Genomic DNA, 12,976 nt, shown 5'->3' with positions numbered 1-12,976 from the left:
CAACCCTGTCTACCCTCCAACTCACCATGGTCAACCCTGTCTACCATCCAACTCACCATCACCATTGTCAACCCTGTCCACCATCCAACTCAACATCACCGTGGTCAACCCTGTCTACCCTCCAACTCACCACGATCAACCCTGTCTACCCTCCAACTCACCATGGTCAACCCTGTCTACCATCCAACTCACCATCACCATTGTCAACCCTGTCCACCATCCAACTCAACATCACCGTGGTCAACCCTGTCTACCCTCCAACTCACCACGATCAACCCTGTCTACCCTCCAACTCACCATGGTCAACCCTGTCTACCATCCAACTCACCATCACCATGGTCAACCCTGTCTACCATCCAACTCACCATCACCATGGTCAACCCTGTCCACCATCCAACTCACCATCACCATGGTCAACCCTGCATACCATCCAACTCACCATCACCATGATCAACCCTGTCCACCATCCAACTCACCATGGTCAACCCTGTCCACCATCCAACTCACCATGGTCAACCCTGTCCACCATCCAACTCACCATGGTCAACCCTGTCCACCATCCAACTCACCATGATCAACCCTGTCCACCATCCAACTCACCATGATCAACCCTGTCCACCATCCAACTCACCATCACCATGGTCAATCCTGTCTACCATCCAACTCACCATCACCATGGTCAACCCTGTCTACCCTCCAACTCACCATTATTAACCCTGTCTACCCTCCACCATCCATCTCACCATTATTAACCCTGTCCACCCTCCATCTCACCATTATTAACCCTGTCCACCCTCCATCTCACCATTATTAACCCTGTCCACCATCCAACTCACCATTATTAACCCTGTCCACCATCCAACTCACCATTATTAACCCTGTCCACCATCCATCTCACCATTATTAACCCTGTCCACCATCCATCTCACCATTATTAACCCTGTCCACCCTCCATCTCACCATTATTAACCCTGTCCACCCTCCAACTCACCATTATTAACCCTGTCCACCCTCCAACTTGGCTGCCATCAGAATATATGTTCTCTTCTTCTGTCCTTCTCTTGTCTGTAAACTGCAGTTCATATTTTACCTGTCAGTGAGACAGTCTTTGATATAGCCATGTCCTTCTCTTGTCTGTAAACTGCAGTTCATATTTTACCTGTCAGTGAGACAGTCTTTGATATAGCCATGTCCTTTTCTTGTCTGTAAACTGCAGTTCATATTTTACCTGTCAGTGAGACAGTCTTTGATATAGCCATGTCCTTTTCTTGTCTGTAAACTGCAGTTCATATTTTACCTGTCAGTGAGACAGTCTTTGATATAGCCATGTGTATGAGTGTTAATGGAATTTATATATGTTTAAATTAATGATTAGAATATTCCACCCTGAAACCATGTAATTGTATGAAATTGATTAGAATCATAAAATTATTATTAATGATGTGTGTAGTTTGTCAGTAAAAGCATAATTAATGATGTGTGTAGTTTGTCAGTAAAAGCATAATTAATGATATGTGTAGTTTTAGTCAGAATTAGAGTAAAACAATATATCTGTACAATATATCTTTATAGTATCTTAAAACACAGACTGTCTGAGCAAAATTCGGTGCCAACCTTTCTAGGGGCCTCTGAGAGATTTGGGAGGGCGGGGAGTGCTTCTCAAGTCCCTCCTAATCTTGAGGGAGGACAGGGAGTGCTTCCCACAGTCTCCCTAATCTTGAGGGAGGACACGGGGTGCTTCCCATGGTCTCCCTAATCTTGAGGGAGGACAAGGAGTGCTTCCCACGGTCTCCCTAATCTTTGTCGGCTGGGTGGGGATACAGTATGTGCGTATTATACCTACTGTCTGTGTGTGAATGTAAGTGCGTAAGTAGCCCGTATAATATGAATGGTTTTGTGCAACGGACTAGCGCTCTCGTGAATAAACATTTTGACTATCATAGCTGGGCCTCCGTCTGTTTCATTTAACCAGAATCTTACAAATTCTGGGTTGCAGACTGAGTAGTTTAATTAAAGTGGTTTATGAACATTGAGAACATAATTCTCGCAACAATGAGACAGCCTAACCAATCACAATAAAGCATTGATATAACCATGTTTGAGACAGCCTAACCAATCACAATAAAGCGTTGATATAACCATGTTTATGAGACAGCCTAACCAATCACAGTAAAGCGTTGATATAACCATGTTTATGAGACAGCCTAACCAATCACAATAAAGCGTTGATATAACCATGTTTATGAGACAGCCTAACCAATCACAATAAAGCGTTGATATAACCATGTTTATGAGACAGCCTAATTTAATAAAGCGTTGATATAACCGTGTGTGTGTGTGTGTGTGTGTGTGTGTGTGTGTGAAGAAGGTTAATTGAATGTTTTAAAGTATGGGACAAGAGGTCTGCCCTTCTCGCTCCTTCCTCATTGTAAATGCATCTCTAACTGGTTCCATCTCCACTATATTGCAACAAAGAGCCAGGAGATGAGATGTTGCTAAACAACTAGTTTAGTAAATAAAGCTTTGAGCCAGGAGATTAGAGATGTTGCTAAACAACCAGTTTAGTAAATAAAGCTTAGAGCCAGGAGATTAGAGATGTTGCTAAACAACCAGTTTAGTAAATAAAGCTTTGAGCCAGGAGGTTAGAGATGTTGCTAAACAACTAGTTTAGTAAATAAAGCTTTGAGCCAGGAGGTTAGAGATGTTGCTAAACAACCAGTTTAGTAAATAAAGCTTTGAGTCAGGAGGTTAGAGATGTTGCTAAACAACCAGTTTAGTAAATAAAGCTTAGATCCAGGAGATGAGATGTTGCTAAACAACCAGCTTAGTAAATAAAGCTTTGAGCCAGGAGGTTAGAGATGTTGCTAAACAACCAGTTTAGTAAATAAAGCTTAGAGCCAGGAGATGAGATGTTGCTAAACAACTAGTTTAGTAAATAAAGCTTAGATCCAGGAGGTTAGAGATGTTGCTAAACAACCAGTTTAGTAAAACTTGGTTTGGATGAAAAGCTAAAACCATAAAACTATCCCTTTAAGACAAGTGATCATATTTCATTGTTCACTTTTCTGTCATCTTAGATTGTTTGTTTCTGTAGTTTGACATTTCTGGCCATTGGCTGATTGAAACGCTATTTACCTCGCACCACCGCCACTTCACATCCGTTACATAAGGAAACAAATATCTGGTTATTTTGTTATGACATATTGTTTGGCAGAATAAACACGGTGTAGTGAATATTTTCCAAAATTGCGTTACCCACTCCAGTCAGCAGATGGCGATGTGAGTCTTTCAAGTAATTTTTCTTGCGTGACGTATAATCTAGTGGACGGAGCGGGAAGCCTTTTCAACAGCAAGACGGACTCGTTAGCTTGCTAGCAAACATACAAACCAAAACATCGGAGCTCTTTTCACCATTTTGTGTATATTAGGGTTTTAAGCACACAGTCTGTCTGCTTACTAGTTATTAAATGTCAAAAATATGTTGTTAGCTAACGTGTTAAGATAGCCTAGCACTACGTTAGTCGCTAATGCTAATTAACTAGCTAGCCAACTAACATCCACCACCATGAGCTCAATAAGCTACTCGACCCCTATTAAAGAAGAGGTCTGCTGGTCGGAAAAAGAGGCTCTGGGGCTGAACATTATCATGAAAGAGGAAGAGGAGGATGATATCACCGTGAAAGGCGAGGATCCGGAGATGACTGTCACAGGGAAAGGGGAGGAAGAAGCTGTGTTAGTGAAGGAGGAAGAGGAGGGGGAGATGACTGTCACAGTGAAAGGGGAGGAAGAAGCTGTGTTAGTGAAGGAGGAAGAGGAGGGGGAGATGACTGTCACATGGAAAGGGGAGGAAGAAGCTGTGTTGGTGAAGGAGGAAGAGGACGTTTTTAGAGTGAAAGAGGAGGAAGAAAAGGAAGATATGACTGTCACGGTGAAAGAGGAGGAGGAGACTGGAGATCTGATTAACACCAGTGAGTACTGTCTTAAAAACAGTGGCACAAACTCTGCAGTTGTTTAAAAAAGAATGTTTTTTAAGGGGTATTGTACTGAAGTTCTACACTTGAATAATTTATTCTGTATTGTAGGAATTGTTGAAGCTACAAAGACAGAGGGCCATCACCAAAACGTTAACATTGAAAAACAGCATCGCTTTAGGGAGAGAAGGAAACGCCCAGATTGGAGAAAATGTCTTATGTCCGTAGTATTTGAGTTCTATCGGCCTATAAGGTTAGACAGGCCGATCCGATTGAAATCTCTATGGCGTTTATTAGGTCCGTAGTATTTGAGTTAGGCCTATAAGGTTAGACAGGCCGATCCGATTGAAATCTCTATGGCGTTTATTAGGTCCGTAGTATTTGAGTTAGGCCTATAAGGTTAGACAGGCCGATCCGATTGAAATCTCTATGGCGTTTATTAGGTCCGTAGTATTTGAGTTAGGCCTATAAGGTTAGACAGACCGATCCGATTGAAATCTCTATGGCGTTATTAGGTCCGTAGTATTTGAGTTAGGCCTATAAGGTTAGACAGGCCGATCCGATTGAAATCTCTATGGCGTTTATTAGGTCCGTAGTATTTGAGTTAGGCCTATAAGGTTAGACAGACCGATCCGATTGAAATCTCTATGGCGTTATTAGGTCCGTAGTATTTGAGTTAGGCCTATAAGGTTAGACAGACCGATCCGATTGAAATCTCTATGGCGTTTATTAGGTCCATAGTATTTGAGTTAGGCCTATAGGGTTAGACAGACCGATCCGATTGAAATCTCTATGGCGTTATTAGGTCCGTAGTATTTGAGTTAGGCCTATAAGGTTAGACAGACCGATCCGATTGAAATCTCTATGGCGTTATTAGGTCTGTAGTATTTGAGTTAGGCCTATAAGGTTAGACAGGCCGATCCGATTGAAATCTCTATGGCGTTATTAGGTCCGTAGTATTTGAGTTAGGCCTATAAGGTTAGACAGGCCGATCCGATTGAAATCTCTATGGCGTTATTAGGTCCGTAGTATTTGAGTTAGGCCTATAAGGTAAGACAGACCGATCCGATTGAAATCTCTATGGCGTTATTGAATTGAAAAAACTCAACCCTGTAGATTATTGTGAAATGGCTAGCTAGTTAGCTGGGTGTGCGCTAATAGTGTTTCAAACGTCACTCGTCTTTTTTGGTCCTCCAATAATCGGTATTGGCGTTGAAAAATCATAATCGGTCGACCTCTAGTTGAAACAGTCCTTTATAGTGTGTTGATGATAATCCACAGGGTTGAAACAGTCCTTAACCTCTCTGGGATCGTTCTGGATGCTAGCGATTGCAGGGCGCCAAATTCAAACAACAGAAATCTCATTATTAAAATTCCTCAAACATACAAGTATTATCCACCATTTTAAAGATACACTTCTCGTTAATCTTCTCATTAAATTGTAGGCCCTGTTCAGAGATATTAATGCCTCTTGTAAGACCCTATGATTGTTCACACAGGAGAGAGACACGACTATCGTGGATCCTCTGGGGAGCCTCAACAACATCCTGATGCTGACGAGGAAGAGAAGAGTCTCTCCAGATCAGAACACCAGATGGTACAGCTTGGTCTGGTCTAGCATACAGCTTGCTCTATCGGGGGCTGGGTTTATGTAAAGAACTTTATGACAACAGTGACATCAGCATCCATAATGATATGTGTCTGTGTTCCCTCTTTATGGTTACCAGGACAACGCTAGCCCTTCCTCCCTCCCGGAGTCCCCGTGTCGTGCCTCTCCCAGTAGCACCTTACTGCTGGGTATGAAGAGGTTGTCTGTGCTGCTGGTGGACTGCAGGAAAACAACGGGGCTGAGTGGAACTGTGAGAGGAGGAGAAGAGAAGAAAGGATCAGATTTGACTCATCAAAGTAAGTGCTGTAGTTCAGTTTGAACAAATACAATAGATCTGCCCACTGGTATCTGTTACCATGACAACCATCACAGTTCTGCTAGTTGACAGGAAGATAGACTGGCCGCTCTGTCAGAACATCAGCTGACTGGATTTGGGAGAAAGAGAAATGGGGAAGGCTTGGGCGAGTTGCTGTGGGGGGTGCAGTGCTGTTGACCGGGGTAGGAGTAGCCAGGTGGAAAGCATGGCCAGCCATAGAAAAATGCTTGTTGAAATTCTCAATTATGGTGGACTTATCAGTGGTGACAGTGTTTCCTATCTTCAGTGCAGTGGGCAGCAGGGAGGAGGTGTTCTTATTCTCCATGGACTTTACAGTGTTCCAGCAGAGTTCTGTTAGTTGACAGGAAGATAGACTGGTATCTGTTACCAGGACAACCAGCAGAGTTCTGGTAGTTGACAGGAAGATAGAGTAGTGTATATGGATGTAATGAATATCATAACACTGAAAAAGGATTCTGCCAATGAAAAGAGAGAAACCAATTGACCATATAAAACCTTGATGAAAGTTAGCTTTAGAGAGAAACCAATAGACCATATAAATCCTTGATGAAAGTTAGCTTTGGAGAAAAAGTTTCAAGATGATCCAATGTAAGGTGCTTGTTTTACAAAAACTTTTCCTTAAAACATTATGGATGTTACATTGCCTGTCCCAGTCAACCCCCCCTTTCTTTACTAGACTGTAGAACAGGCGAACTAAACTCCAGACACGTCAATGTGGTCTGTATTGGCCTCATTACCATCTGATCTACAAATATATTATTCTACACTACTGGCCAAAAGCTTTAGAACACCTACTCAATCAAGTTTTTTTTAAAATGTTTGACTTTTCTATTGTAGAATAATAATAGTGAAGACATCAAAACGATTAAAAAACACATGGAATTCAAACAACAGAAGTATAAATATTTAACAGTCATATAAATACAAGTGTAATACATCAAAATAATGCTTAACTTCTTGTTAATCCAGCCCCGGTGTCAGTTTACAAAAAAAGACTTTACGGCGAAAGCAAACCATGCGATTATCTGAGGATAGCGCCCCGCATACAAAAACATGAAACCCAGATTTCAAGCAGGCAGTTGCGACACGATAGTCAGAAATAGCGATATAATATAGTGTATAATAATAATAATAATATAATATATAGCCTTACCTTTGAGGATCTTCTTCTGTTGGCACTCCAAAAGGTCCCAGATACATCACAAATGGTAATTTTGTTCGATAAAGTCCTTCTTTATATCCATAAAAACTCAGTTCAGCTGGCACCCTTCAGTCAATAATCCACCGATTTCCCTTCATCAAAATGCATACAAATGAATGAACCCCAAACGTTACTCATAAACTTATCCAAACAAGTCAAACAACATTTATAATTAAACCTTAGATACCCTAATACGTAAATAATCTATAAAATTTAAGACAGAGAATAGTTATTGTCTTTACCTGAGACAAACAAAAAGAACGCGCTCTCTTGGCCATGCGCTTGGAAACACTACAGCCAATATGGGAGCCACTTAGGAAAACTACAACTTCCACAGGGTTGAAACAGTCCTTTATAGTGTGTTGATGATAATAATCCACAGGGTTGAAACAGTCCTTTATAGTGTGTTGATGATAATAATCCACAGGGTTGAAACAGTCCTTTATAATCCACAGGGTTGAAACAGTCCTTTATAGTGTGTTGATAATAATCCACAGGGTTGAAACAGTCCTTTATAGTGTGTTGATGATAATAATCCACAGGGTTGAAACAGTCCTTTATAGTGTGTTGATGATAATAATCCACAGGGTTGAAACAGTCCTTTATAGTGTGTTGATGATAATAATCCACAGGGTTGAAACAGTCCTTTATAGTGTGTTGTTGATAATAATCCACAGGGTTGAAACAGTCCTTTATAGTGTGTTGATGATAATAATCCACAGGGTTGAAACAGTCCTTTATAGTGTGTTGATGATAATCCACAGGGTTGAAACAGTCCTTTATAATCCACAGGGTTGAAACAGTCCTTTATAGTGTGTTGTTGATGATAATCCACAGGGTTGAAACAGTCCTTTATAGTGTGTTGATGATAATCCACAGGGCTGAAACAGTCCTTTATAGTGTGTTGATGATGATCCACAGGGTTGAAACAGTCCTTTATAATCCACAGGTTTGAAACAGTCCTTTATAGTGTATTGATAATAATGTTAGGCTAGTAGCCATGGGTTAATGATGTCCCTCTGTTCCAAACCAAATGTTAGGCTAGTAGCCATGGGTTAATGATGTCCCTCTGTTCCAAACCAAATGTTAGGCTAGTAGCCATGGGTTAATGATGTCCCTCTGTTCCAAACCAAATGTTAGGCTAGAAGCCATGGGTTAATGATGTCCCTCTGTTCCAAACCAAATGTTAGGCTAGTAGCCATGGGTTAATGATGTCCCTCTGTTCCAAACCAAATGTTAGGCTAGAGGCCATGGGTTAATGATGTCCCTCTGTTCCAAACCAAATGTTAGGCTAGTAGCCATGGGTTAATGATGACCGTATGCTTATATGCTTTTCTTCCAGTGGAGATTAGTTTATAAATGGCCTGGCTGGGCTGTGGGACAGTGGAGATTAGTTTATACATGGCCTGGCTGTGGGACAGTGGAGATTAGTTTATAAATGGCCTGGCTGGGCTGTGGGGCAGTGGAGATTAGTTTATAAATGGCCTGGCTGGGCTGTGGGACAGTGGAGATTAGTTTATAAATGGCCTGGCTGGGCTGTGGGACAGTGGAGATTAGTTTATAAATGGCCTGGCTGGGCTGTGGGACAGTGGAGATTAGTTTATAAATGGCCTGGCTGGGCTGTGGGACAGTGGAGATTAGTTTATAAATGGCCTGGCTGGGCTGTGGGACAGTGGAGATTAGTTTATAAATGGCCTGGCTGGGCTGTGGGACAGTGGAGATTAGTTTATAAATGGCCTGGCTGGGCTGTGGGACAGTGGAGATTAGTTTATAAATGGCCTGGCTGGGCTGTGGGACAGTGGAGATTAGTTTATAAATGGCCTGGCTGGGCTGTGGGGCAGTGGAGATTAGTTTATAAATGGCCTGGCTGGGCTGTGGGACAGTGGAGATTAGTTTATAAATGGCCTGGCTGGGCTGTGGGACAGTGGAGATTAGTTTATAAATGGCCTGGCTGGGCTGTGGGGCAGTGGAGATTAGTTTATAAATGGCCTGGCTGGGCTGTGGGACAGTGGAGATTAGTTTATAAATGGCCTGGCTGGGCTGTGGGACAGTGGAGATTAGTTTATACATGGCCTGGCTGGGCTGTGGGGCAGTGGATCTTTTGGGATAATTCAAATTGAACTTTTAACATGTATTACCAGTGGATTATTGCAAATGTGTATCAACCAATCAGCATTCAGGATCCATTCAGGATCCAAACTACTTATTTTCTAATGAGGAATCGAGACTTGATTAAACCACATAAGACATTTTTATCATGTGTAGGTTTCATTCATTCTGTTTTAACCAAATACTATGTTTGTCTTTGACAGGAGAGAGGCCAGACTCTCGCTCTGACACTAGGAAGAGTCCTACGGGGGAATCGGCCCCAGTGACATCCAAACCAGCAAGACCCCACCACTGTTCCCAGTGTGGAAAGAGATTTATCCGGTTAGGGCACCTGAAACAACATAAGAGAACACATACAGGGGAGAAGCCTTATCACTGCTCCCAGTGTGGAAAGGGTTTTGGACAGTCAGGTGATCTAAAAGTGCATGAAAGAATACACACTGGACAGAAGCCGTATCAATGCTCACAGTGTGAAAATAAATTTTTCTCATCAGGGGACCTGAAATCACATGAGAAAACACACTTAGTAGAGAGGCCTTTCCAATGCTCTCAGTGTGGAAAGGGATTTATCCAGTCATCGCATCTGAAAGAGCATGAAAGAATACACACAGGAGAGAAGCCATTCCAATGCTCCCAGTGTGGAAAGAGTTTTACCCAGAGAGGGAAGCTGACAAATCATGAAAGAAGACATACAGGTGAGAAGCCTCATCGCTGCTCTCAGTGTGGAAAGGGTTTTGGACAGTCAGGGCATTTAAAAGTGCATGAAAGAACACACACTGGAGAGAAGCCATATCAATGCTCCCAGTGTGAAAAGAAATTTTTGTCATCAGGGTACCTGAAATCACATGAGAAAACACACTTAGTAGAGAGGCCTTTCCAATGCTCTCAGTGTGGAAAGGGATTTATCCAGTCATCGCATCTGAAAGACCATGAAAGAATACACACAGGAGAGAAGCCATTCCAATGCTCCCAGTGTGGAAAGAGTTTTACCCAGAGAGGGAAGCTGAAAGATCATGAAAGAACACATACAGGGGAGAAGCCTCATCACTGCTCTCAGTGTGGAAAGAGTTTTGGACAGTCAGGGCATTTAAAAGTGCATGAAAGAACACACACTGGAGAGAAACCGTATCAATGCTCTAAGTGTGAAAATAAATTTTTCTCCTCAGGGGATCTGAAATCACATGAGAGAACACACTTAGTAGAGAGGCCTTTCCAATGCTCTCAGTGTGGAAAGGGATATATTCACTCATGGCATCTGAAAGAGCATATGAGAATACACACGAGAACAACCATTCCAGTGCTCTGTGTGGAAAGGGGTTTAACTGGGTAGTGAGCCTGAAAACGCATAAAATGACACACTCAGGAGAGAAGCCTGAGCCTCTGTTCCCAGTGTGGAAAGGGTTTTGTGCAGTTAGTGCACCTAAAAACACACGAGAGGACACACACATGAGTGTAGCCTCACCTTTGCTTCCCAGTGTAGAAAGGGGTTTTCTTCAGTTAAGGGGCCTGAAAGAAAATGAGAAACGCACACGGGGGTAGAAGACGTCTTTGGAGCAGGGCTTCATTCATTTCAATTGTTGTTCAATTCATCTTTCACAGTTGTGAAAGTGCTTAGTATTTAAAATAGTTGTGAAAGTACTTAGTATTTAAAATAGTTGTGAAAGTACTTAGTATTTAAAATAGTTGTGAAAGTACTTAGTATTTAAAATAGTTGTGAATGTACTTAGTATTTAAAATAGTTGTGAATGTACTTAGTATTTAAAATAGTTGTGAATGTACTTAGTATTTAAAATAGTTGTGAATGTACTTAGTATTTAAAATAGTTGTGAAAGTACTTAGTATTTAAAATAGTTGTAAATGTACTTAGTATTTAAAATAGTTGTGAATGTACTTAGTATTTAAAATAGTTGTGAATGTACTTAGTATTTAAAATAGTTGTGAATGTACTTAGTATTTAAAATAGTTGTGAATGTACTTAGTATTTAAAATAGTTGTGAAAGTACTTAGTATTTAAAATAGTTGTGAATGTACTTAGTATTTAAAATAGTTGTGAATGTACTTAGTATTTAAAATAGTTGTGAATGTACTTAGTATTTAAAATAGTTGTGAAAGTACTTAGTATTTAAAATAGTTGTGAAAGTACTTAGTATTTAAAATAGTTGTGAATGTACTTAGTATTTAAAATAGTTGTGAATGTACTTAGTAGTTAAAATAGTTGTGAATATACTTAGTATTTAAAATAGTTGTGAAAGTACTTAGTATTTAAAATAGTTGTGAAAGTACTTAGTATTTAAAATAGTTGTGAATGTACTTAGTATTTAAAATAGTTGTGAATGTACTTAGTATTTAAAATAGTTGTGAATGTACTTAGTATTTAAAATAGTTGTGAATGTACTTAGTATTTAAAATAGTTGTGAATGTACTTAGTATTTAAAATAGTTGTGAAAGTACTTAGTATTTAAAATAGTTCTGAAAGTACTTAGTATTTAAAATAGTTGTGAAAGTACTTAGTATTTAAAATAGTTGTGAAAGTACTTAGTATTTAAAATAGTTGTGAAAGTACTTAGTATTTAAAATAGTTGTGAAAGTACTTAGTATTTAAAATAGTTGTGAATGTACTTAGTATTTAAAATAGTTGTGAATGTACTTAGTAGTTAAAATAGTTGTGAATGTACTTAGTATTTAAAATAGTTGTGAAAGTACTTAGTATTTAAAATAGTTGTGAATGTACTTAGTATTTAAAATAGTTGTGAAAGTACTTAGTATTTAAAATAGTTGTGAAAGTACTTAGTATTTAAAATAGTTGTGAAAGTACTTAGTATTTAAAATAGTTGTGAAAGTACTTAGTATTTAAAATAGTTGTGAAAGTACTTAGTATTTAAAATAGTTGTGGAAGTACTTAGTATTTAAAATAGTTGTGAATGTACTTAATATTTAAAATAGTTGTGAATGTACTTAGTAGTTAAAATAGTTGTGAATATACTTAGTATTTAAAATAGTTGTGAAAGTACTTAGTATTTAAAATAGTTGTGAAAGTACTTAGTATTTAAAATAGTTGTGAATGTACTTAGTATTTAAAATAGTTGTGAAAGTACTTAGTATTTAAAATAGTTGTGAAAGTACTTAGTATTTAAAATAGTTGTGAAAGTACTTAGTAGTTAAAATAGTTGTGAAAGTACTTAGTATTCAAAATAGTTGTGAAAGTACTTAGTATTTAAAATAGTTGTGAAAGTACTTAGTATTTAAAATAGTTGTGAAAGTACTTAGTATTTAAAATAGTTGTGAAAGTACTTAGTATTTAAAATAGTTGTGAATGTACTTAGTATTTAAAATAGTTGTGAAAGTACTTAGTATTTAAAATAGTTGTGAAAGTACTTAGTATTTAAAATAGTTGTGAAAGTACTTAGTAGTTAAAATAGTTGTGAAAGTACTTAGTATTCAAAATAGTTGTGAAAGTACTTAGTATTTAAAATAGTTGTGAAAGTACTTAGTATTTAAAATAGTTGTGAAAGTACTTAGTATTTAAAATAGTTGTGAAAGTACTTAGTATTTAAAATAGTTGTGAAAGTACTTAGTATTTAAAATAGTTGTGAAAGTACTTAGTATTTAAAATAGTTGTGAAAGTACTTAGTATTTAAAATTTTTAAAAAGTACCAAACAACTTCACATGTACTCTTCTTATTTCACTGTTTAATCACAACATACAGCCCAACTCTACATTGGTGTCCCATCTGGTGTGGCTTCATCTG

The 12,976-nt window shown here is 39.0% G+C and overlaps 2 protein-coding genes across 2 annotated transcripts in view; one reads left to right on the top strand and one right to left on the bottom strand.

The window, feature by feature from the left end:
* The window catches only part of LOC110494908 (zinc finger protein 721), a 317,665-nt gene that overhangs the window by 165,405 nt on the left and 139,284 nt on the right, over positions 1-12,976 (bottom strand). The window lies entirely within an intron of this gene.
* On the top strand, positions 3,115-10,794 carry LOC110517974 (zinc finger protein 2 homolog). The gene is made up of 4 exons (XM_036947927.1): positions 3,115-3,968; positions 5,471-5,568; positions 5,699-5,876; positions 9,431-10,794. Exons 1-4 carry the CDS (start codon positions 3,566-3,568, stop codon positions 10,555-10,557), a joined length of 1,806 nt encoding a protein of 601 aa, XP_036803822.1. The 5' UTR covers positions 3,115-3,565; the 3' UTR covers positions 10,558-10,794.

The sequence above is a fragment of the Oncorhynchus mykiss genome, chromosome 17, assembly GCF_013265735.2.
Source record: "Oncorhynchus mykiss isolate Arlee chromosome 17, USDA_OmykA_1.1, whole genome shotgun sequence".
In the NCBI taxonomy this organism is placed as follows: domain Eukaryota; kingdom Metazoa; phylum Chordata; class Actinopteri; order Salmoniformes; family Salmonidae; genus Oncorhynchus; species Oncorhynchus mykiss.
This window is presented reverse-complemented; position numbering and strand designations above follow the sequence as displayed.

Excerpts from the sequence above, each read along its gene's own strand:
- LOC110517974 (XM_036947927.1), top strand. The coding sequence starts at position 3,566 with ATGAGCTCAATAAGCTACTCGACCCCTATTAAAGAAGAGGTCTGCTGG. Across the intron at positions 5,569-5,698 it reads CCAGATCAGAACACCAGATG|GACAACGCTAGCCCTTCCTC; the intron begins GTACAGCTTGGT and ends TATGGTTACCAG. Across the intron at positions 5,877-9,430 it reads ATCAGATTTGACTCATCAAA|GAGAGAGGCCAGACTCTCGC; the intron begins GTAAGTGCTGTA and ends TGTCTTTGACAG.